The 23571-nt window shown below is 51.2% G+C and overlaps 5 protein-coding genes; 3 read left to right on the top strand and 2 right to left on the bottom strand.

Moving 5' to 3' along the window:
* The first annotated feature begins 13371 nt into the window (after positions 1 to 13371).
* Positions 13372 to 14127, top strand: CHC_T00007534001 (hypothetical protein). The gene has a single exon (XM_005711173.1). It carries the CDS (start codon positions 13372 to 13374, stop codon positions 14125 to 14127), a length of 756 nt encoding a protein of 251 aa, XP_005711230.1.
* A 2359-nt stretch (positions 14128 to 16486) lies between these two features.
* CHC_T00007533001 (hypothetical protein) lies at positions 16487 to 17794 on the top strand. The gene has a single exon (XM_005711172.1). It carries the CDS (start codon positions 16487 to 16489, stop codon positions 17792 to 17794), a length of 1308 nt encoding a protein of 435 aa, XP_005711229.1.
* Positions 17795 to 17895: 101 nt separating this feature from the next.
* On the bottom strand, positions 17896 to 19848 carry CHC_T00007532001 (hypothetical protein). Its single transcript, XM_005711171.1, has one exon. The coding sequence runs from the start codon at positions 19846 to 19848 to the stop codon at positions 17896 to 17898; it is 1953 nt and encodes a 650-aa protein (XP_005711228.1).
* A 686-nt stretch (positions 19849 to 20534) lies between these two features.
* On the top strand, positions 20535 to 21649 carry CHC_T00007531001 (hypothetical protein). XM_005711170.1 is given in 2 exon segments: positions 20535 to 20783; positions 20784 to 21649. 1 exon segment carries the CDS (start codon positions 20535 to 20537, stop codon positions 20781 to 20783), a length of 249 nt encoding a protein of 82 aa, XP_005711227.1. The 3' UTR covers positions 20784 to 21649.
* Positions 21650 to 22114: 465 nt separating this feature from the next.
* On the bottom strand, positions 22115 to 23151 carry CHC_T00007530001 (hypothetical protein). XM_005711169.1 is given in 4 exon segments: positions 22115 to 22462; positions 22463 to 22714; positions 23007 to 23012; positions 23013 to 23151. 2 exon segments carry the CDS (start codon positions 23010 to 23012, stop codon positions 22463 to 22465), a joined length of 258 nt encoding a protein of 85 aa, XP_005711226.1. The 5' UTR covers positions 23013 to 23151; the 3' UTR covers positions 22115 to 22462.
* Positions 23152 to 23571: the final 420 nt, after the last annotated feature.

Below are 23571 nucleotides of genomic sequence, written 5' to 3'. Positions count from 1 at the left end.
TTGGTTTGTGAAGTGTTGTTGCTTTGGTTCTGGAGAACGTCACGTGTCCGTGTGCTGCCAGGTCGTGTACCGATAGCAAACTTTCCTTGATGCTCGGCGCATGGACGGGTAGTACTCGTACGCTATTCTTCTTCCGTGTGATCTTGATTGTGCCAGTGTGTGTGATCGGGACGCGTTGGCCGGTTGCCGTGGTGGTTGGTGTACTGTTGCCGAGTCCCATACGCGCGTGGGATGTAGCGGTATGAGTTAGATTTGCTCCGGAGTCGATGATGAATTTTTGCTTGCCTTCGCTCGTGTCGTCGCGTGTTTGCAAATGTTCTTCGATCGCGTGTAAATGATCATGCAACTTGTGCATGATGTTTGTATCGTCGGCCTGTGTGTCGCCGTTGTTGTGTGCTGCTTACGCTAGTGCGTGGGATCGTTTCTATTTGTACCTACGCGCGTAGCAATTTTCTGTTTCGTGGGTGCTGCTTCTGTGGAACGTGCACCATGGACCTCTGTATGCTGCAGGTCTTGTGTATTGAGGTTTGTCGCTCGCTGTGCTCCTGTGTTGCATTCTGGTTGTGCGTTTGCGTGGTGCTGGTGCTCTTTGTTCAGTGTGCATCTGCGTGTGCATTATTTGGACTTGCTGCACTTGGTTGAGAAACTTGTTGATGGTGAGGGGTGGGTTTCCTGTCATGATGATGGCTGGTGTGGTGCACGGGGTAGTGTTGGTCTTGCGCGTTTGTCGCAGTTGGGATTGGGGATCTTGTGCTGCGGCTCGGTAGTCAGTGGTAGTGTGTGGTGCCCATAACGTGTGATGCCATGAACTGGTCCGATGCCTCCGACCACGGATCGTAGCGGAGGCGACGGCGCCTTTATTTCCTACTGAGTAGATAGCGCCTTATTGGAATAGTCCTATCTGTACTTCGTCTTATCTGGATGAAACCACAGAGACATACTTAACTTCAATTGTGTGAATACTTCGTGCGGCCGGCCGAATTCCAAAAAATTTGAAATGCTTTCTGTCCTTCATGTGGTTCCATCCACATAAGACACAGCTACAGATAGGACAATGCCAATAAGGCATTATTTACTCAGTAGGAAATAAAGGCGCCGTCGCCTCCGCCACTATCCGTGGTCGGAGGCATCGGACCAGGTCTTGGCATCACACTTTATGGGCACCACACACTACCACTGACTACCGAGCCGCAGCACAAGATCCCCAATCCCAACTGCAACAAACGCGCAAGACCAACACTACCCCGCGCACCACACTAACCCTCGTCCCCAGCTCTCGAAATCCACGGAACAATGACAGATCAACAAGCATCGGCCCCGGGACAACTACCCCGCCTCACAGCAAGTAATCACACTTACTGGTACGAAGCACTTGAGATCTACGCTCGCACGATCAAGGCAGCACACCTTCTCACCACACCACCGAGCACGACCACAGAGCCGAACACGGACGCACCGCAAGAACAACAGAAAGCGGACATGATCCGGAAAGCCATAATGCAAAGTCTCACCAACGAAGTCATCAAAGTCCTGCCACCCCGCATCCTACGTTACGAACCTCAAACGATCTGTCACATCATAAGGAATACAGTGGACATATCGTCGACGGAGAACCATGAGCTCCTCGATGCAGAAGCTGGCAACACCAGATACCAACAGAGACAGGAGCTCAACGACTATGTTGAAAACCACAGAGAGATCCGATACAGGATGAAAGTAGCGCAATTCCCAAATATCAATGTGGAACGCACCACAGTGAGGTACATGATACAGGGCCTGGCAGCGCACCCAGACATGGGACAACTAGCCATCATCATGACAGGAAACCCACCCCTCACCATCAACGGGTTTATCAACCATGTGCACCAAGTCCAGCTAATGCACACCCAGATGCACACCCAACAATCAGCACCAGAACCGCGCAAACGCACAACCAGAATGAAACACAGGAGAACAGCGAGCGACAAACCTCACTGTAGTGCAATGCACCTGTCAGGCAGAGAGCACGGTCCGATGGTCCAGCAAAAAGAACAACAGCAACAAAAAGAAGAACTGCCGATGGCACAGCGCTACGGAGTGTCCGACTCTCCCTTCTCCGTTTAAAAGAGCTTGCGACTCGTAGTAGCTCAGATCCTTGATAGGGGGGCACAGAGAAACAGCCCGGCCCGGGATCGATGTGGTAGAGACTTGCCAAGAGAACTGCTCGACGAGTGTGGGGTGGGGCGTGTACTTAGGTACCCCGGTTACACTGGGTTTTAAGGCCAATGCTCGTTGAGCTTCTTCGACACCTTGTAACGCGACAAGGCCTTCGACGGGGGCGTCCCAACGCAGCCCGACGGGATGAAATGAAAGTAGCAACGGTACACCAACTGTGCCGCCCGATGGCTCGAAACACCTTCACCGGTTCGGTCGGAACCGAGGCCGATGGCACCAACAGTGGCTTGTACACACGACAAAGCCCTTCGAGGGAGACGTCGTTGCAACAGTCTCCGTCGGAAATGGGTCACAGTGGCAGCGCTACGTCAACTGTGTCGCCCGATGGCCAAGACAACTACACCGGTTCGGTCGCAACCGAGGCCGATGGAACCAACACAAGATAAGGGAAAATAGGTAGAATTAGAGATCGAAAAGGATAGGGAAATAAAGGAAAAGGAAAGGGAACCCCCGAGCGCAAAGGATAAAGTAATCTGTAGTAGAAAGGAATGTCTTGTGAAAGACGGACTTCGACCAAGGCGATATCAGACACTGGCAACTCGGGTTACCTTTACTGACTTGGTGGCCAGTGCGCTAAGGTATATATCGCCCCGCCGGAGCCACTACATTAGCACGCGGCGCTAGATCCAAAATCTAATCTAATGTCAGGAAAATTAATGCTAACTAATTATCTAAATAAAATAATTAAAAATTGAAACTGTGCAATTATTCACACGTGTCACCCTCAATACGGATCATCTGTCATATCCAATTTTTTCCTTTGTTTTCACCCCCCTGTAGAGCCCCATATTGCACTACACTCACTACACAAAACCTATAGCATACAGAGGTCCATGGTGCACGTTTTACAGAAGTAGCACCCACGAAACAGAAAATTGCTACGCGCGTAGGTACAAACAGAAATGATCCCACGCACAAGCGCAAGAAGCGCACAACAACGGCGACATACAGGCCGACGATACAAACATCATGCACCAGTTGCATGGTCGTTTACACGCGATCGAAGAACAATTACAAACACGCCACGATACGAGCGAAGGCAAGCAAAAATTCATCATCGACTCCGGAGCAAATCTAACTCATACCGCTACACTCCACGCGCGTATGAGACTCAGCAAAGGTACACTAACCACCACGGCAACCGGCCAACGCGTCCCGATCACACACACCGGCACAATCAAGATCACGGAAGAGGAATAGCGTACGAGTACCAGCCGTGTACGCGCCGAGCATCAAGGAAAATTTGCTATCGGTACACGACCTGGCAGCACACGGACACGTGACGTTCTCCAGAACCAAAGCAACACTTCACAAACCAACGCGCTTGCCACCAGCACAACTCACCGCACATTTCCAAGACGGGCAGTCCCGCCTCCAACAACAAGCAAAAGCCAAAGCAGCAAGGACATACAACCGTAAAACAACGACCAGCAAAACTTCTGCTAAACCATCACCCAAAAAAATGCAGGCGCCCCCAATCACATATCCCCCCACACACGGCGACGCAGCGATCAAATACCCCTCAACACAACGCGACGACAAACACCTACACTGCCAAACACACCCACCACACAGTCGCGACGACAAATCCCCACGGCTGCAGCACAGCAAATGGCTGAATGGCGCATCCGCCTCAACCACGCCAACCCAAAGACCATAGCTCACATGTCACGACACCAGTTACTCCCTGGAATGCCAAAAGGCCTACCAGACACCAGTGCACAAATGACATGCACCGGGTGCATACACAGAAAACAGCCACGAGGCCACACAAACGCACCGCACACCACGCAGAAAGAGGATAGAGTCTCTCTTCGGATGTCTCCGGCCAAATACACCCCCCGTTCCAACATAACTGTCGCTACTTCCTTACAGTCATCGATACAAACACGAGATATATATGGGTTTTCTGCCTCCACAACAGGGCACAAGTGCCACACACAATCATCCAAGCCATCGATAGGATAGCAACGGAAAATGGAGAGCAACCGAGACTCCTCGTGACGGACAACGCGAAAGAGTACCTCGCCAAATAAGTACAGAAGTAGCTCGAACACAGAGGAATCCAATACCGACTGACAACGACATACACGCCGCAGGAGAACGCTCTCGCCGAGCGCATCAATCGCACACTCATGGATAAAGTGAGAGCCACGCTCGCACACAGCAAACTCCACGACGTGTACTGGCAAGACGCCTTGAGCGATGCTGTATTTAAATACAACAGAACTTACCACCACGCGGTAAAAGGAATCCCTCACACGCCGTGCTATCGGCAAAAGCCACAGCTCAAAAAAATTATGGCGTTCGGACAACTGGGATATACCCCCATTCTCAAACCCAACATGCCAAAACTCCACAGCAAGGCATCACAAGTGAGATACATGTACGCAATGAACGAGACATATCTGTGTCGAAAACCTTCAAACCCGAAGGTACAGCAAAATGCGAGCAGCGGAGTTCAGAGCCTACCACAGGCAGCAGGATCCCTGCGAAAACACCATGGAAGTGGACAGAACACAGAGCACGCCGAAGAATAATTGCAAGAACAGCACACATCCCGACGACTGTCACCAACACTACCCCCCCTAAAACTCTGAAGCAAGCGCGCCAATACGCAGACGCCAGACAATGGGCAGACGCACACGACACCAAACTCAATCAACTTGACGAGATGGAGGCAATTGACTGGCGATCGCAGACAGACAGTACGGGACATCATCCCGACGACGATGACATATCGTTACAAGAGGGATCACACGGCTGTGTGATCCCTCTTGCACCGTGCTCGATTCGCGGAGACAGAATGACGCCACACACTCATAACGATCCGGAGAAGACAGCGACGTACATGGCTGACAGAAGCACGATCCCCACCCATTTCGCCATAGCTGCGTCCTGCAACATGGAGATCGAACACTTCGACATATCTGGAGCGTACCTCCACGAGGCATACCAACACAACAAGAAAGGGTTCGTATGGCAACCAAGGCGGTTCGAAGGATTCTTCAAGCACGCAGCCACACACGGGCAACTACAAGGAAACGTATACGGCACAGCCAAAGTTTACAGCACCTAACTGCATGCACACCTCAAGAGTCACGGGTACAAACAAATGCGCTCAGACACGTCCCTCTTCACGAAAACAGAAGGGAAGGACACGCTGATAGTTGGCATAAGCATGGACGATTTTTTACCAATCGCCTTCACAAAATCCATGATCGACTCACTGTACCACACACTCCAAAAAAGTATACAGTGAAAAGAATGGGACGCCCGACCTCGTACCTCAACTGGAAAATCAGGCACACACCTCAGGGAATACACATCTCCCAACCGTCGCACATCGATACCGTGGTCACACTCCTCGCGCAGACAGGATGCAACAAGAGGACCACCCCATATCTGGACGGAATAAAAATGGACCCGCCCACTGACGAAGAGGAAATGCGAGCTGACATTGCCACTATATATGGCAAAACAGTTGGTGAAATAAGATTCATAGCGGACGGCGCGCGCCCGGACACACCATTCGCAGCAACCACGCTCGCACATGCGCTGAAGATGTAATAATATAGAACCTTCCGGTTGTTCGGTTTTTACCCCGTCACGGAGGGGGTGTCCACGGCAGCGGTAAAATTACAACACCACCAACCTCTCTGCGAGGGCGGCAGTTATGACTCCGGTAAACGGGCGAGTGGAATTGTGACCCTGGAGGGGATAGGGCTGAATGGGCATACGCTTCCACCAGGCGGTGGAACGACCAAACTGGGGAGCGTGTGCTTCCGGCCCTCAAGAATAACCCGCACGGGAAGATCTGCCTCTTTTTCCTCAGTTATCGCCAAAGGGGGTCGCTGCCCCCTTTACTTTGGGGGCGTACTGCCTCGGCCCCTAAGTACGTCGACCTCCGGCGGCCGGGCAGTACAGTAGTGATCCACTTCTACTTTGGATCACTACAGTGGAGTACCTCTACTGTACTCCACCGAGGAGTAATCTGTACAGCGGCACACGTGGCTGTACTCCTGCCACCTGTACTCGCAAGCAGAGCGCGCACCACGTGTGCTAGTTAGGACTCCCCCGGTTGACACTCCTAATACACTAATTTCTACGCCCCTACAGTAGGACCTTCTAGTGTACTGTACGTTATCGGGACGTTATACGTACGGCGGTACACGTGGCCATTCCACCGCCACCTGTCACTCGTGGCGGTACGTGCACCCCGTGTACAAGCTGAGTTATCGCCTGCCTTTCCAGTATCGTCTGATCACCCGTACGGGATCTCCCTCCTGGTTGTTATGTTTACCGACACTGGTCGGTACCCGTTTTCCCACAGAAGAATCCCACACAGCGCCACTAGAATCTGCTGCATCGACTTGCACAGTACCTCTACAGTACTCGTGACGAAGGCATCCTCATGCCAGTGGTCAAAAACCGCGAAATCACCATCAGCGCATACTCAGACGCCTACTATGCGAACGATGCAACATGCCGGAAATCGGTCATCGCATGGTAACACTAGTGAACGGAGCCCCGGTTCATGGCTAGCGAGGCAACAACCCGTCGTCGCAAAAAGCACTTGCGAGGCGGAATACATCGCCGTTGCCGAGACCACGACCCTGACACTATAGCAGCACAACCTCGTCTGTGAACTTCACCTCCCCACCCGCACGCCCACCCTGCATGTAGATAATACAGCAACGGTGCAAATTACAAAGAGCATGGGAGCAACGAAAAGGAGAAAACGCATCGACGTCAGATATCATTTTCTCCACAACACGGTCCAACAGGGAAAATTACAAGTCAGTAGAATACCATCGGCTGAACAATACGCCGACATACTCACGAAACCCGTCAAGACGACCCTCTACAGAGCCCACAAGCTGAACATAGCAATACGGGACATCAAGAACACGCTGCCCTCGCGTCGGGGGGAGTGTGATTCCATCCAGAATCAAGTCGACGCTCCGCCAACGCGCCACCAAAACAAAATATACCTGGTTCCATCCAGATAAGACACAGCTACAGGTAGGACAATGCCAATAAGGCGTTATTTACTCAGTTGCAAATAAGGCGCCGTCGCCTCCGCCACGATCCGTGGCCGGAGGCATCGGACCAGTTCTTGGCATCACACTTCACACGGTTCAGTGAATGATGGGGTTCCCCAAATTGCACGTGCTCTTGGAGAAAATTTGCGATTAGTGACAAGTTGTTTATATGTGATGCAAAAATCAGACCGATGCCTCCGACCCCCGATGGTGGTCGGAGCGCCGGCGGCTTTATTTGAGTGTAACCTCTAGGAGCCTTAGGGGCGGTGCCCTATCTTAGGGTGGTGCCCTATCTGGGTGGTATCATCTTGTTTCGGTGACTTGAGGCAGGTCGCGAGTCATGCTGTTTTCTGGATGGATCCACACTCCCCCGGACTCGCGGGCTGCCTCTTCGTGCTGGAAGGGGGGGGGGGGGAGAGCTTGGATTTGTATGCTGGATTTGTGTTTGGCATAAATTGTGTTCTTGAACAGTTTCGTGAAGATGTCGGCTTTTTGGTCTTTCGTCGGTATGAGACGGACCTTGATTTTGCCGGTTTGTACGGTTTCGTGCAAGAAGTGGTAGCGAATGTTGATACATTTTCTCCTTCTTGTGGCTCCTTTGTTTTGCGCCATTTGCGCTGCTGCAGTGTTTTGTATATGCAGCTTTGGTTAGTGTGTGGGAATGGTCGTTTCACTCGTCATGCTGGCCAACTACAGTGTGAGCGTGGCGGTTTCAGCGGCGGCAATATATTCTGCCTCGCAGGTGCTTTTGGCGACGATGGGTTGTTGTTGTGCCAGCCACTGCACTGGCACGGCGGTGAGCAGTGTCACAGTACCAGTGGTGGACTTTTGGGTTGTCACATCGTTGGCAAAATCAGCGTCCGAGTACGCTTGTATCGTGAGGCTGTTGCACTTGCCTCTGGGCATGAGGATGCCTTCCGATCGCGTCGTGTGGAGGTATTGTACCAGTCTCTGCAGTAGCTTCCAATGCCGCGCGGTTGGCTTCTTCAGGGCGCGGGCGAGGGACGTGGTTGCGAACGCGATGTAGGGCCGGGTGCTGTCGGCGATGTATCTGATTTCGCCAACAGCTTTCCCGTATATCTCTGTGATGTCTGGATGCCGCGGATCGATTGTCAGTGGTGTATTTGGTGCCCATAACCTGTGATGCCAAGATCAGACCGATGCCTCCGACCCCCGAAGGTGGTCGGAGCGCCGGCGGCTTTATTTGCGTGAAAGCTATCGGTGCCTTAAGGGCAGTGCCCTATCTTTGGGTGGTGCCCTATCTGGGTGGAACCACATTATATTAAACTCGCTGCTATTTGCATAGTGCCACCCGATAAAAGTAAGAGAGGATCTTGCGTTGTGAGACGATGGCATATGGAGATAACCAAAAACGTCCCCTTTGCTTGACCCAGAAGCTGTGGAGGCCATGTGAGTGTGTCATTTTCTTCATCTGCGCGATAAACTACAAGGATCGGGCCATTTAAACACAAAATCTGAATCCACATATAGCCCTTGTTTCTGTGTGTAGATGCTTAGATGTGTTCATTTCTGCTTCAGGTCATGCATCAACGCTCGCGATGCATATATATATCGGTCTTCTTAGTTGCATCTGCTTTCTTTGGTCTTTGAAGGCCATCACTGGTTGTTTTTTCGCCCTTCTCTCTTCATTACGATTTTTAGTGCCTACTGCCTTTTCAGCATCGTTGCCGTTTAACTGGAGTCGGTGACGAGGAGGGCACTCCCGCCACTGTAGATGAGCTGAACTAGCAAGAGTGACGATAGGAAGAACAGGAACGATCGGGACAATAAACCAGGTAAAGAAGGCGCGTTTTCCCCTCCCTCGCTTCTCCCGTGTTTCCCAAAGTACTGACATGCCCCTTCTGACATGTTGGAACATCGGGCGTCTAGCAAGCAGACAGGACGACAAAGCCCTCTTTAAGTTTGTTCCACGACTCTATATTATCGCAAAACACTGGATGGAATCCTATTGGCAAGCTCTGACTCGTTACGGGCCCGCTGATCGTAAAAAGGAAACTTTAACCTTGAGCTCCCTTAACAATGGACAAAATTAGGTGGAATCTGTGCGGGATTAGTTAAATATGTATGGTGATAGAGTGGTCAAAATCGTATTCCCAGACCAACCATCAAATATCTCTAACAACTGCAACAACAGCAATGAGCATACATAACTCGCTACATCTGAAGCTTTTCCGACTCTTATGAATATGCATTGAGGGGTTGATGATTATCGTAAAATAGTCAACGAAAGCCGTTGCAAGAAGTCTGGAAATCACACTACGTTTTTGTGTTTTCGGTTTGACGGAGTTCTCCAGAGAGAAATTCCCTGAGATAAAGATATTGTGGAGGTGGGCGCAACCTTGTCGTTTCCTTAAGCCAATAGAATGCTGTGATCCTTGTGCACAATCCTTTTGACGTCTCAGAGACACGGCTCATGCGGTCAGTATTATTCTGTCCATGTCCGAGATGTAGGAATTTGGGTACAGAATTGTACAACATGGAATATTGTACGTATTGGAAAACGAGTGCATTCAATCAACTGGTTTAATAATGAGCGTTCTAGTCAACTCAGTAATGATATTCTTTAGTGCTACTCCCGCATGAGTGTCTCCATTTTTTGCCACAACAAGCTCATGTCAAAGCACATGATGCGCTTATTCGCACAACAGGTATTGCGGACATTACTTTGCTCCACACTGGGGACGCCTTACAGCACTGTGCTACTGGGGCGAACCTCTATCTATCTAAAATAAATTGTACACTGAGTGTACAATACAGTGTACTACACTCTGACCACATCCTGTGTGTGGACGCCATTAACACTGATGCTCTCTCCTACCTCGGGGAGAGCGGCCGGCGGTGACTTTATGTGGCTGTGCCTTACTTACTTGTACCCACTGTGTTGTCCTATCCGGATGGAACCACACTGCAAAGAATTGAAGGAGGCGAAAGTGACTTCATTTGAAAACTGATACAGTATTGGGTTTGGCGCTTGGAGAAGCACTGTAACTACTGTACAATGTTGGACACTCGCAAACTGTAAATACAGTTAAAAGCATGAAATGTTTTTCATTCTGCACTTGTCGTTTTGTCTTAGTTCTTTCGAAGTGGATTTCCTGTGGTATTACGAACGTGGGCAAACAAACAGGACTGCTTACAAAACCCTTTTCCGCAGATGTTCAGTACAGTGCAATACACCGTAACCCTCAGAATTACGCATCATGCGTACCATTCAGCAAACAAACAAGATGACAATATGATATTGTATTGGCCTCGTGAATCGATTAGAGCACGAGATCACTAGACTTGATTCCACCTTGAGGCGATTTGTTTAGAGTCAGAATCAATAATATATATTATTGATTCTGACTCTAAACAAATATTACACAATAAACTTGCAGAGCGGCAGCACTGGCGTTTCCAAGAGGGAGCATGGAGCCGCACCAGCCCAACCACTGCTATCGTGAAGCAATTCGTACGTCGAGACTCTGGTTATGTAATGCAACAGCAGCGAGGAGGTGAGTACTCTCCAAGGCCATATACCGCAGCTCCCAGCGGCTGAACCGCACTCTCTCGCTCCACACCGCAGGAGTTGAACTTCCTCGTTTCTGAAATATGCCCAAACCATCGTGTTCCAGGCGAGATCGACATGCCTGGCGCGCCCTGCCCGTGGACTGAGTTTCACCAACGCCGGGGACAAGCCGTGCACACAGAACAAGGCAAAGTCCACACCACACACACAACTCAGTCCACAAAGGATGATTGGAAGCGCCCGGGAAATGGGTGATGTTGCTTGTTGATGTCACGGCTCATGGAGCTTGTACCAAAACTCGAGTGCCATACAAAAATATAATTATTGCATTTTTGTAATAATATGCATATTTGGGACACTCTTGTGTTTCTGCGGACTATACTTCAGGCCATGGACACCATTCGACAGTTTCCGACATCTAATGCTAACACAGTGTTGCTCCAAGAACACCACCAAAAACAACTAAAAGTTAAATATCAGTCGGGACAATTGGTAGGCATTGCTGTGAGATGCGCTCGCACGTGCCCGAACACATTGAACTGCCGCCCTTGTGGAAGCCGCCGCGCGTGCATAAAATAGCGATTGAGAATTTGTGGACAGTCACGACGGAGACGATTATCATGGGGCGGTGGAAGAAATCAAGCACTTTCCCAGATCTTCCAGGCCCACTGCTCTCCTTCTCCACACGACTGGCATGACACCAAGTTCTCTGATCGTCCCGCTTGTGGATCACATGGAGAAGGAGGAGGAGTTTGCCTCAACGCCCGATTATGAGCATAAGAAAGCGAGTTGTTCGATGAATTACGTTCAGTGATGTTTTCGACTTTCAGTACCTCTCACGTGAGGCAGGATGATGAAAAGTGAGCGCCAATTGGGAAAGCCACATTTAGGGGTTCCACACCTCGAGGCTGAGTGACGAAATGTAGAAATACCGCGTTTAACTTCGAAACACATGAGTCTGAGAAATTTAGATACCTTACATATCAGCGCCATGCTGACCGACGCCAACGGCTGCCTGACTCCGTTTCATGAGTCGCACAACGTTTTCCAATGCGTTCGCACGTGCTGATGGAAGGAGAAGAACAGCGTCATTGCTTGCGGAAATGTATGCGACCTTGAGGTGGCCGTGGGCCTCTTGATATCAAGTCTGTCGGGCAGCTGGAAGGAAGGCGATATGAGCATATTTCTGTAGCATTGGTCTGAAATATTTCGAAAACTACAACACGCAAAGCGAAATGCTGTCCAATGGCAGTTTTTCGAAGAAGAAGAGGTACCTGCAATTCGTGTTTCATGTTGCCTCAACTTCAATTATCATGGCCACGTCCGCGTCTTGATGCAAATCGCGTCTCGAGGACGCAAAATGTTTCGAAATTCCAGTTTTTGTCCGACGTGGATGACGCCTGAATACTCAGACCACCAAGGACATGTGCGATTCTAGTTGGCAAATTTGAAGTGCGCAGAAAGCGTACAGTGACGGCGGCTTTATTCACGCGGAGTAGACTCTACAATAGAGTGGAAGTCACTAATCAGGAGGTTTCACGCCTGCAAAAAAGATAGAGTAAATGCCACATATAGCGGACACTGGGTTGTTAAAAAAGGCGCAAACCAGAGCAGCGAGTCTTGGGCCTTGAACTACAGCGAGTATAAATTAGTCGTAGAGCTCTCTGATCCCAGTGGGCTTCATGCATTCCTCAGGAACATGAGAATAAGAAAAGGGTGCGTTGGAGTTCAAGCATGGAAGACTTCGACAATGGAAGCATGCGCTTCAATATGTTACCGCTTAATTCTAACGACGGGAGAAGGAGAGTTATGTGTATGAGCATACAAGAGAGCTTGAATCCCCCCAAATGTAAAGGGAAAGTAGCCAAGAGAAAAAACAACGTTCGAAGAACGTCTTCTGTGGGACTGGCGTCCCGTTTGCGCAGGTTTGCAGAGGACATGAGGCGACGCCGTGAGCCCATAACTTATGCTCCTGTTCGAAAATTCTCTCCGTCTTCGAACTCGCAGAATGTGAGGCCGAAACCTAATACAGGGCTGAAACACGTAGGGCTCGCTCGTCACATCGGACAAGACGAACACGTGGTGAACACACCCCGCAGGGGTACAGGCGTCATGTTCGGGGGCACAACAGGTTTGGGCTGGGGGCGTCGGAGGACGGGGCTCGCCAAGGCCGAAGATGACCAATCAACTGGTGAACATTTAGGCAATGAGTGTGTTCTATGACTGTTTCTTGTTTCAACGTCATGGTCTTCATGTTCTGAATCCATCAGCCTGAAGCCATCAGCCTGAAGCCATCATGTGCATTGTGGAGACTTGTTCAGAAACAACCACTGAAATGATTTCGCACATGCCGGCAGCACTGACTTCAAAAACAAAATAAACTAAATTTTTTCTCCAAATCAGTAAGGAATGTGCTGAGTGGTTGGACAAGTACTACACGTGGAAAGACCTTTCTCAACCAGTATTTTTGGCACGGAACAGCTACGCGTTTACGCTTCTCCTTGACGTGAGACTGCTCATGCCTGCGAATAACCTTGGCGGTGTACTTGGGGGATTGGCGTTTTTTGTTTCAAACTCCATATGAAAGCCGGTGGAAAACATGGTTCCTCGTCGAAACGCTCACGCACATCAGTTGAAGGGGAAGATGTGAGGAACGCCGGCCCGCAAACCGAACCCCTTGTGCCAATTCGCCTCGATCTAAATTTGGACGGTCGTCGTGTCCAGGAATCATTCACATGGAATCTCCGAGAGAAGCACATGACTCCAAAGTCTTTCGCAGCTCAGCTGGCCTACGATTTGGGCTTAGCAGATTCGGGGCGCGATGAAATCGCTGACGCCATGCAAGAACAGATCTCGGCCTTCGTGCCGCCGCCGTCCTCGACAAAGGGAGAATGCAGGCATGTTGTACATTTGGATTTGAGGATTGGCCGTATCGTCATTCGAGACCAGTTCGAATGGGACTTACACGAACCTCAGAATTCTCCTGAGGCGTTTGCAGAGAGGTTGTGCGCCGATTTAGGCCTCAATTTTGAGCATGTCGCAGCCGTTGCGCACGCCATACGAGAGCAGCTTGTTGAATTGGGAGAGTTTAGGGACAAGCGGCAAAGGTGCTCTGTCTTAACGGAAGGGGACGTAGTCAGACCTGTTGAAGAGCTTATACGTTGGGAACCTGCAGTGACTTGCCTCACTCTGGAGGAGCAGGAGCGAATTGAGCGCAAGGAAAAACGAGAAGCAAGACTGCAAAGGAGGAATAGAGGAAAGGCGGAAACGAACTGGCGTACTCCTGGCCGAAGACGATCCTCAGACAATTTGACGAGGAGAAGGTCTGTTGGGTGATTATCCAGTCTCTATGGGACCGTGGATAATGGCAACCTGTACGTCTTATTTTCTGTTTTTTGGTGTTCGGCTTCAGAGAGGTGCCCCAGCAAAACTCTGCTACAATCCTAAATGATTTCGGGCTGGGCACATGCTCATACCATCTAGCCGGCCTTCTTGGCAGAGTACCATTCCCGCTGTAGCAATGCAGCGAAGCTTGCGCCAATAGGGAATGCCTTGATCAGAACTATTGTCGAGCTTGTACCAGAATCTGGCTGAATTACCGAGCTAGTATTGCACCTGCGAGCATCTAGTGAAATAGTTTGGTCAGTGGGATACATTTATTAGAGGTCAACATTGTATAGCGCGAAGGTTTCGCGTGGCATACTTAGAAAAAGATCGCGGACATGTGGTGTCACGTTCGTTTTGTACCACATGACCACTGCCTGATTCCACGACAAACCGGGTTACTGGGGGCCCGACGTGATGCGATACTATTGCCTGCAAAGTGGAAGAATAGTCCATCTTTCTGTTCCCTTTGGTCCCAGCAACACACCACCGCTTATATAACACCAACTCCTTTCTTTCAGCAGGATTTCGCATTCTTAGGCACCAAACGCAGTTTTAGTACACAGGTTCTGTTGAGACGAGAAGCATCTGAATTCTATAGAGATTCTTCCACTCTTCTTTTCATATAGACAGGAGCATTCCTGTGTAAAGTATAGTGAGAGGTCGTCTAGAAAACACAGCTTTCTTCCTCTTCAATGGTCACAAAAGTATATAAGACATCAAGTAGTTGCTCTTCCCGCTAGATCAGGACTTCTTGATAACCATTGAAAAAGCGGCCAGCTAAGACCTTCGTCATCAGAGGTGCGACAAGGATGCATATTTGTATCACGAAGATCTCCAGACCTGCACCGCGCTTGCGGCGTGTATACATGACTGGTGTAGGGATGCCAGTCCCCGAATGAATGGCAGACCAGACATGCAAGCATGGCTTTGCAACGGCAGCCAAAAACAAGGCATGGGGACAGTCAAGCGGATACTTAAGGACAATTTGGTGCCCGAATACTGACGCGATTCAGTTGGAATGTTTCAGTGCATGATTTGGCGAGAGTAAATAAGTTGAACGACCATAAAGCGTCAAGTTTCCTGTTTTGTTTGCTTCAACAAAGCTCGAAAGTGTTTTTGGTCGCGCATCGAGTCCCTAACAGAAGCCACATACAGCCTAGCAGCCTCGTCCTGCACCGCCTGATTGACGAGCGGTCCATACACCTCCTCTTTCTCTCCACCCTGAATGCCATCCACGTTGATGATCCGATAGGCAGAATTGTAGGCCTCCTCTTCTGCCATATCATTTTCCTCCATGAACCTCTTCTGAATGGCGACGAACTTATCGGCGAGATGTCGCTCGGGAATTGAACGGGCCTTGAGATCGATGGGCCTGCGCCGGGCATCTGGATTGCGATCCATGAAGATTTGTCGCAAGCGATCTTCGGGATACTCTATCCTTCGCGACTTTGTCTCGCGAATGGGCTCGAAGACTGGCCTCGTGTTCTCGACGGTGGAAAGCCATATCGGGCGCGGGACTACGCCAGCGTTGATTAATCTGTTGACCGATTGGGTGAAGGGCTTCCCGCGTCCCATGTTGTGGTGTTAGAGCTCAGACCTTGATGCGTCGATGCCTGGTGATGAAGCGAGTGTGGCGGGTGATACGAAGTAGCGAAGTACAATGCACAACGTATTTTAGAATTCATTGGCAGTATCCTAGCTAGAGAGGAGGGCGTGAGGGAGAAGCCTTAATCGATTGTATGCAAGGGCACTGTAAAGTTACTGTAAAGTAGGGGCCCAAACAAGGAACAAAACAAGAAGTACTTTCCGACAATTGAGAAATCACGGTTTTCGGCTGTTTTTCGCATTGATCCCAGCAAAGTATCATACGCACCCAATGAGGACGCCATCTGTAAGTTACAGGCTGTAACTATGACGGAATGGCCAAAACAAGAGAAACATCGCCGACAGCAACGTACTGTAATGTATCCATTGCCCCTCATAAAAAACTGCAGCAAGGGCTGATGTCTTCAACTTGTAGATTTCTGTTTAATATTTCCAGGTCTTCACACAAGGGTCGCTGCACGATAGATACTGTACACATGCCCACACCGATGCATAAGGTCAGTGCTTTCAGCTCCAAAGCCGAGATCTCTTTGGATATATTTTTATTCACGCTTTTGGCATTTCTCTGGACATTGACACTCGCACCGCACAAGTCGTGCTCGACGAGAAGCTTTTCAGAGGGCAACCAGACAAACAAAGCCGTATTCAAGTCAGATCAAGAGAAGGGCAAACCCGCACGCGTTTCAAGCCTTCGCAGCCGTTCATGCCGTTCATGCTCGATTTCATTACATTGCCTCATCTCAGTACAGTAGACGGAATATGGTTGCGTCCTCTTCCTCACCTAGCCTCCGCACCACAAACTTCGATGTCCCGGAGTCTTGCGGGCGTTGAGCTATCCATCCCCGCCATGTCTCTTCCAACATTCATTTCAGCTCCACTCTCCACCTACACGGCACGTCGCCCGCGTTCGCGCATCCCCTTGTGCTCTGCCACGCCGCCACCTAGAGATGATTCTTCCCCCAGTCCCAGCAGCGACGCTTCCTGGCAAGTACTTCAGCGACGCCTGGCCCTACTTCGTGACAAGGAGGTAATACGCGATCGTACGATTGCTCGCAATTGGCGCTCGGGACAATACGACGCCTCCGTCGTCGCCGCTGTCACTCGTGACTACGTCCGCAAGCTCTCTTTCCAGGATGACTTTCTTGTAATGGGAACGGCATCGGGGGGAGTCGTCTTTTCTGACTTAGTGTCGGGAAGGCGCGTGACTTGTCGGCATGTTCATACAGGCCAGGTTACGGCTATACACTACCGCGATTCATACATGGTTAGCGCGGGTGCATCGGATTGTGAAGTCGCTGTGTGGCAGACGGAGCGGTATGAAAAGCGTTCTTTATGGGATGAGCTGGATGCACGCGGTGAAGCGGTTGATGGGGTCTTGACTCTACCCAAAGTAAGAATCAAGACTCACATAGACCAGATTTCCGCTTTACGTCTTGATGTCAAGAACAGTAGAGTATACAGCGCGAGTATTGATGGCACGGTGCGAGTGTCACATTTGGATACCGGTGAGGAGCTATCGATGATAAGGGTCGGAGAGCCCGTCTTGTCAATGACACTCACAGAGAAGGGGTATTTGCTGTTGGGATCCACAAGCGGTAGGGTTCTGGCTTATCAAGCCGAGCGCGGATTCCATTTGCTTTCTATGGTTTGCCACAACTCCAACACGACTGCGCTCGCTTTCTGGGAGGAGACACAGGTCCTGGTCACCGGGGATGCCGCCGGAAATCTCAAGGTGTGGTCTTTCAACGACAGTACATTGTTGGGCACTCTTCCTAAACATGAAGCAGCAGTCATGTCCGTGCAAATTGATGGCTCAAAGGTCGTGAGCTCTAGCCGTGACGGAAGCGTTGCAGTTTTCGGACTTGCCTCGCGTCAGAGGCTCTACTCAATTGTAGGTTTTACGAAGTACCTTGGTGCCGCTACTTTCGATGATGTCAGACTCATCGCTGATGGTACAAACGACTTCGTTATCTGTCATCGTTTCGATTCGGACCAAGGTGCAGGCTCGTAAGCCCAAGCATTAGGCCTCGGGCAATCGGGCTCAACTCTTGCCATCACGGTGGGGGTTGCGGAGCAGTGATGACGGTCTCATACCACAAACACCTAACACTCTTAATCTGATCCGAGTCGCGATCGCCCGTTTCTCCGTCGACCTTTCCTAGGTCTACTGACTCCCCGACTGCTTGCACCGGTTGTATTTGGATCTCGGGCCATCTCTGGTCTCGTGCTGACGCCTAGATCACGCCTCTTTTTCTTGCCGTCAAGGCACTTCATAATGGACAAAATTGCCGTGGTATCAATTAATCCATGTATATGCAGGGCACGCAAGAATCCTACAAACTGAACTCTGAGCTTGTAAAATGCAACCTGCTTCCCGTACTCCAGAGCGAACAGTTCAAGAGTAAACCTAGTATACCTTTCAGCGTACAACGATGGAATGGGGTAGTTCTCGTGTGCGAATTTATTCCACATCATCCACAATAACTTCTCCTTCGGTGTGGCATTCTCCAGATGGCGAATTCGTTCCATGGATAGATCAAGCCTCCAGGAGTGATCAACCTCTTCCTCAGAGTCCGGGTCCTCGGGATCGTAGTGCTCCTCTTTAGCCTCGCAGACACTTACAACATGATACAACTGGAGATGGCCAAGTTTTTCTTGGTAGTTGAAAGGAGGCTTTCTTGGAAGGCTTGAGAGCCCGAGCATAGGCCCTCGCTCTGCGGGCGGAGTGCCGCGTTCATCCTCCATTTTCTTGGCAAAAATGATTTCGCAGAACTCACTGCAAAAGCTCTGTCGGTCATTTGCGAAATAGTTAGATCTGGGCTGTCCACGTTGACAATTCTTGCATCTATTCCACAACTCCTCCTTCAGGATATCAGGAACATCCCTCGTTGGGTCATCACCTTCAACGTCTGTTTCTACAGATTCAGCGTCGCTCTGCGACTTGCCCTCCGTATCTGCCAGCGATACCCTTGCCATACCGTTCCGAGCAATATCCGTTCCGCTTTCGTTTTTCTCTTCCAGAGTTGAAGTTCCGAAAAAGGGGTACTTATATGGATTCACATAAACATCCTCGAAATCCTCGTTACTCATCGGATGGCTCAGACCGCGCTCGCCATCTTTTCCATCGTTCCTCTTCTGCGATTCTCTACGCACCCTCTCTTCAGAGCGCGAACCTGTCGCCGAAACCTCAAACTTCAGCGTGAAGGGTACTCCTTGCACATGCGCGTTGCTAGGACCTGAGCCAGGACCAGGCAGTCCCTCCAAAGCGAAGCCCATATCATCATGCTCAACTTGGAAGTGATTGAGCAGAGTGCGAAATCGATAGCAGTTGCGATGGCACCACGGACAAATAAAGTCGTGCCTGACCAAGCCATTCCAGACCGGGTTTTCCTTGGACGTATACGAGCACGTGATGAACACTTTCGGTCGTTCTGGAGACGCCAGGGCCTGTTTGGCATGTTCAATAGCGCCCCTGACATCAAGCACAATCGTCGCATCCGGCTGCCGCGAAGAGTTGGGCACCTTGCCCCGCGCCTTCCCTGACGCACGAGGCGCTCGTGTCGACGCGACCCGCTCCTCTCCTGAAGTGATCTCCTCCGATGAGTCTTCATCAAGCAAATGCTCTCTCGACAACGGGGTCTTGCCCTGTGGCTTCGGCGGCACGGGCGAAGCGTCGGCCGATGCAAACCTCATCGGGACTGAAACGCGGCCGTTCGGGACCGGTTTATCCCCCAAAACACGATCAATAAGCAGAAGCTCGCCCCTGAGAGTAGCCGGATGTGCATTTTCCTGTTTCGCCATGTCGGAATTAGAAGTCAGCTGGAGTAGAAGAGACAAGGCGGACGGGGTGGCGCCGCGCAGCGCAATAGCGGCTGACAAGTCAAAGGTGACCGCGGCGGCGACGTCCTGGACCTCGACGCCCTTCTCAACATGCTCAGCAGGCCAGAGCCTGACGGTGACGGCGCGATGCCCGAAGGCGACGCGGCCCGTGTCCGTGTGAAGGACGAGCGAAACGCGCAGCTGGGCTGCGGGCGGAACGTACGGGGATTCCAAGACTTTGGACATCGGACGGTTAGGGTGGAGCAGCTGGGCAGCGACGCCCAAGCGCAGACGGCAGTTGGACGGACGGAGGGTGAGGGTGAGATGGCGCGGGGAGGAGGCGGAGCGGGCGGAGGGCGTGAGCCAGCGGATGTCCCAGAGGGCGCCGCGAGCGCGGTGGCGGTCGCGTACGACGTAGGAGAGGTTGCGCATGAGGAAAGGCGGGCGGCCTGGGAGTTGCAGGTCGTGCAGACGGGAGACGACGTCCGGTGGAGACGAGGGTGTCGACGGGGGCGGAGACCGCGTGCGCGGAGCAGAGCGTGCGCGCGAGCGCGAGCGCGGGCGCGCACGGGAGGTGCGCGAGCGCAGAGGGCGGTCCGCATCGGAGTCGGACAGTGTGAGGTCCATCGTGTCGATGGCGTCGTTCCTGCCCATGGTGAGGGGCGAGGTGAGAGAGTGAGGTTCGGTGCGGAGGATGGGGGTGCAGACAGCGGGGAGAGGGAGGGAGACAGGATCAATTTTTGCAATGCTCAAGAGTGACAGCGAAGTTTTTGCTGTAATTTAGGAAAATATAAAGCTGTTGACAAACGTTGTCAACAATCGGCCAAGAGCAAAAGGGCCCGCCCATCTCGTACACGTGTATTGTCCTCATCTCTCTTGATGCACACAGAATACTGTACCAAATAGGCGGGTCGGTGTCCAACCTTGACGGCATGTCCCGCGTCCACACCTTTCTCACCATCGTCTGCGCCTGCTGGGTAACCCTATCTTACAACCCGCGCATCGAAGCGTTTGTTAATCATTGCGGCATGCATCGCTTGTTTCAAAACCAGGGGTCAAAACCAAAGGGTTTTGAAACCCTTTCCACCGACGCCAACTGGCAAAGCAGAACATCTGAGCGCAACCAGATTGCGAAAAGTGCACGCAATTACACAAAACTCAGTAAAATCAGTAAATCTTAATTCATTCCACCGCCCAATTACATGCCCAATTACATGCCCAATTACATGCATCTTCCTCCCATATCGCGGCCTTCTGGCCATCGCCCACCACCAAGCCCTCTTTCGCACCATCGAATCCCACCGCTTTCGCATTCCTCCCCTCTCAAGTCACCATGGTCTCCGCCTACCTCCGCTCCTATGTCTCTCGCGCCGCCACCTGGATGGAGCTCGTGATAGTCCCATCCTCGATCGCCGCTGCCTACTTCGCTATCAGCGCCCAAAAGCGCGCGGCCGTCCGCCCTCCCGAATCCTCTTGACCGCCCCCTTCGCCCGCTCCACCGTCACATTTCCTCGCCACCTACCCCGAGCCGACTCCTTGCCTCGCGCCGCTCACTTCTGCAGCCTCATATTTCCGCCTTCTCGATCTCCTCCGCCGCCGCCGCCGCCACCGTCGTCGCCGTCGCTGCCGCCGCCTCCTCTCGCACCTTCCGGCGCTCCTCGCGCCACTCGCGCACACGCTTTACCGCCACGTGAGCAAAACCCTGCATCACGCCGGACAGAAAGGGGCCGGTAGCTTCTTTCGTTACTTTCATCAACGAGTCGGACGCTGTCGGCTTCTCTTTGCTGCTGGTCACGTTGAATTCGGACGCCGGGGAGCTCATTTTGGAAAGGTGGGTGAGTGGCACGGCTTGAGGCTCGGGGAGAGAATCGTTGCGACTTACAAAGGTGTTGATCGCTGGGACGTGTCCGGAAGTGCCGCTTGTGGGCAAGTGCGGGAGACAATCGCGGTCTCTTGTTATCGGGGCAGAGTGGTGCGTGACTGGTGTTGTCCGACTGAAACTCTTAGAAAAGTTTTTAAAATTAAACCACCAAGCACGATATTTTTATGCACGTTTGCGATATGTTCTGAGCTGCGAGCAACGCGTTGTTTTTTAGTCACCGCCAAATATATTCCCCCTTCCAATTCTCATCTACTCTCTGCACACATCTTGCTTCTATACTCTCTCCAAACTGGACCTCCGACACGCTTTGAGGTGGGCCTGCACACAAACGCATTTCGGACAGACCCATTTTTAACATGTCAAGTGTAGCTGAGAACAACTCATTCATGATCGACTGCTTAACTCGCAACAGATAGGCCCGAAAGCCGCGGGTTCAACTGTGAATTGCTTTCCTGTACGATTGCAAAGGCGTGCGTAAACCTCATACAGTAGTACCGCCGCCCGCCGCATTTGCTCTGCTCTGTCCGCTGCATCGATGGCAAGTCAGATCAGCATGTATTGCGTCGTCTATGTTCAGGAAAACGCTTGCATTCGCTTTTGTTTTCGATCGTAGCAATGCGCGGCTCCACGTGAAACTGGTGTCAGGTGAAAACAATACCTCTCGACCTTTCTTTACGTAATATTCAGCCTGTCCTTGCAATGCCACACTAAAACAGCCGTACGGCCGCAGGATACTCTACAAGGGCGCGGAGTAAGAGCGGGGAGTAAGACTATAAAGAGCTCGACCACGCATAGGTTAACAAACACAAAGCTCCACGTAGAGTGGAACAATCTATCACATCCTCGCAACAAACTCTTCAGACCGCCATTCAGACAACCGACAGCAAGTCTAGACCATTCTGTTTAACCCAGCGCTTCAAAAAAGTGAGCATATCTCCCGGAGCCGAACAGCACACATGAAAAGCAAAAAATTTGTCCTTAATCGACCTTCTTTCTGAATGAGCAGCCCTCAGTGAGGCGGGCCTTACCACCTGTCGGCTGGCAAAGCACCATGGTGCAGTCTCCGCATACTACTACTGTCTGGGCGTGGGAGAAAACAGTGGTGATGACATAGCAACCGGGACACTTAACATCCATGAAGTATGAGTTGGGCGACTGTACTAGCCGCTTGAGCTTGTGCTTCTTCATTTCGACCGCATGGTCAGGGTTCAAAAGATCGGTTTCGAGGGCCTGAGGTGTAAAGGGGGTGAGAGAATGAGAAGAGGAACGTTAGATCGCTTGCGAGCTGATAATCGACCCAACTTCTTCATGGGGGTGGGGCTTCGGCAGCTGCTCTGTGGCCTTCCAGACGGGACGGGGAATGCTTCTGCCGCTATGCAGCTAACAGAAGCATTCTCGCCTTCTGCACGCGTCCTGGAAAATGTAGAATCCCGCAGCCGATATCGCCGTTCCGTCGTAGTCGCAACTGCACGACCTCAATCGCCTACAGCCACGAGTTCAAAAATGAAAGCAAGAAACATACCGGCATGGTGGGAAGGTTTCTGGAAACTCGTACGCCTTAACCTTTTGGATCCTCTTGCGTCCGTGCGTGAGTCGGCAAGGAGCGAAAGGCGTGGCGGATGGTTGAAGGTGATACGACGGATGCTGCTGAGTTGTTCGAAGAGGTTGCGCTGGCGTGTTGACCCCACGAATGGATCTGCATTGGGTTCCTGTGTTCGCCGCCGTGCGCCTGGGTCGAAACTTTTTCCTAAAACTACCCAATTAGGGTTGCGAAAGCCAAATGCTTACAGACAAAGACTATTAGAATTGGATCAGGGCCGCTCCAAGATTCCCTATGATCCGACCTTACAGTAATTGTGTCTGTAATTATTGTGCCGCTGCAACTAAGTCTCGATAAATCCACGTGTACACGTATTACAATAGTGCAAATGTGCCATTCCAGCTTCCAGCCGCATTCAGATGATGAACACGTGTCAAACGAAGCGCGTATTGTTTCTTACTTATAGTAATGGGCTCAGAGCATCTCCACCCATGCCACCTAAAACGTAAAACGATTTTTTTGGGGGCCACCTGGTGTTTTTAATCTC

The sequence above is a fragment of the Chondrus crispus genome, genomic scaffold, assembly GCF_000350225.1.
Source record: "Chondrus crispus Stackhouse genomic scaffold, scaffold_77, whole genome shotgun sequence".
In the NCBI taxonomy this organism is placed as follows: Eukaryota; Rhodophyta; class Florideophyceae; order Gigartinales; family Gigartinaceae; genus Chondrus; species Chondrus crispus.
Note: the sequence above shows the minus strand (reverse complement) of the source record. Positions and strands in the feature narration are given on the sequence as shown.

Coding starts and splice junctions, on each gene's coding strand:
- CHC_T00007534001 (XM_005711173.1), top strand. CDS start 13,372: ATGAAAGCCGGTGGAAAACATGGTTCCTCGTCGAAACGCTCACGCACA.
- CHC_T00007533001 (XM_005711172.1), top strand. CDS start 16,487: ATGCCGTTCATGCTCGATTTCATTACATTGCCTCATCTCAGTACAGTA.
- CHC_T00007532001 (XM_005711171.1), bottom strand. CDS start 19,848: ATGTCCAAAGTCTTGGAATCCCCGTACGTTCCGCCCGCAGCCCAGCTG.
- CHC_T00007531001 (XM_005711170.1), top strand. CDS start 20,535: ATGTCCCGCGTCCACACCTTTCTCACCATCGTCTGCGCCTGCTGGGTA.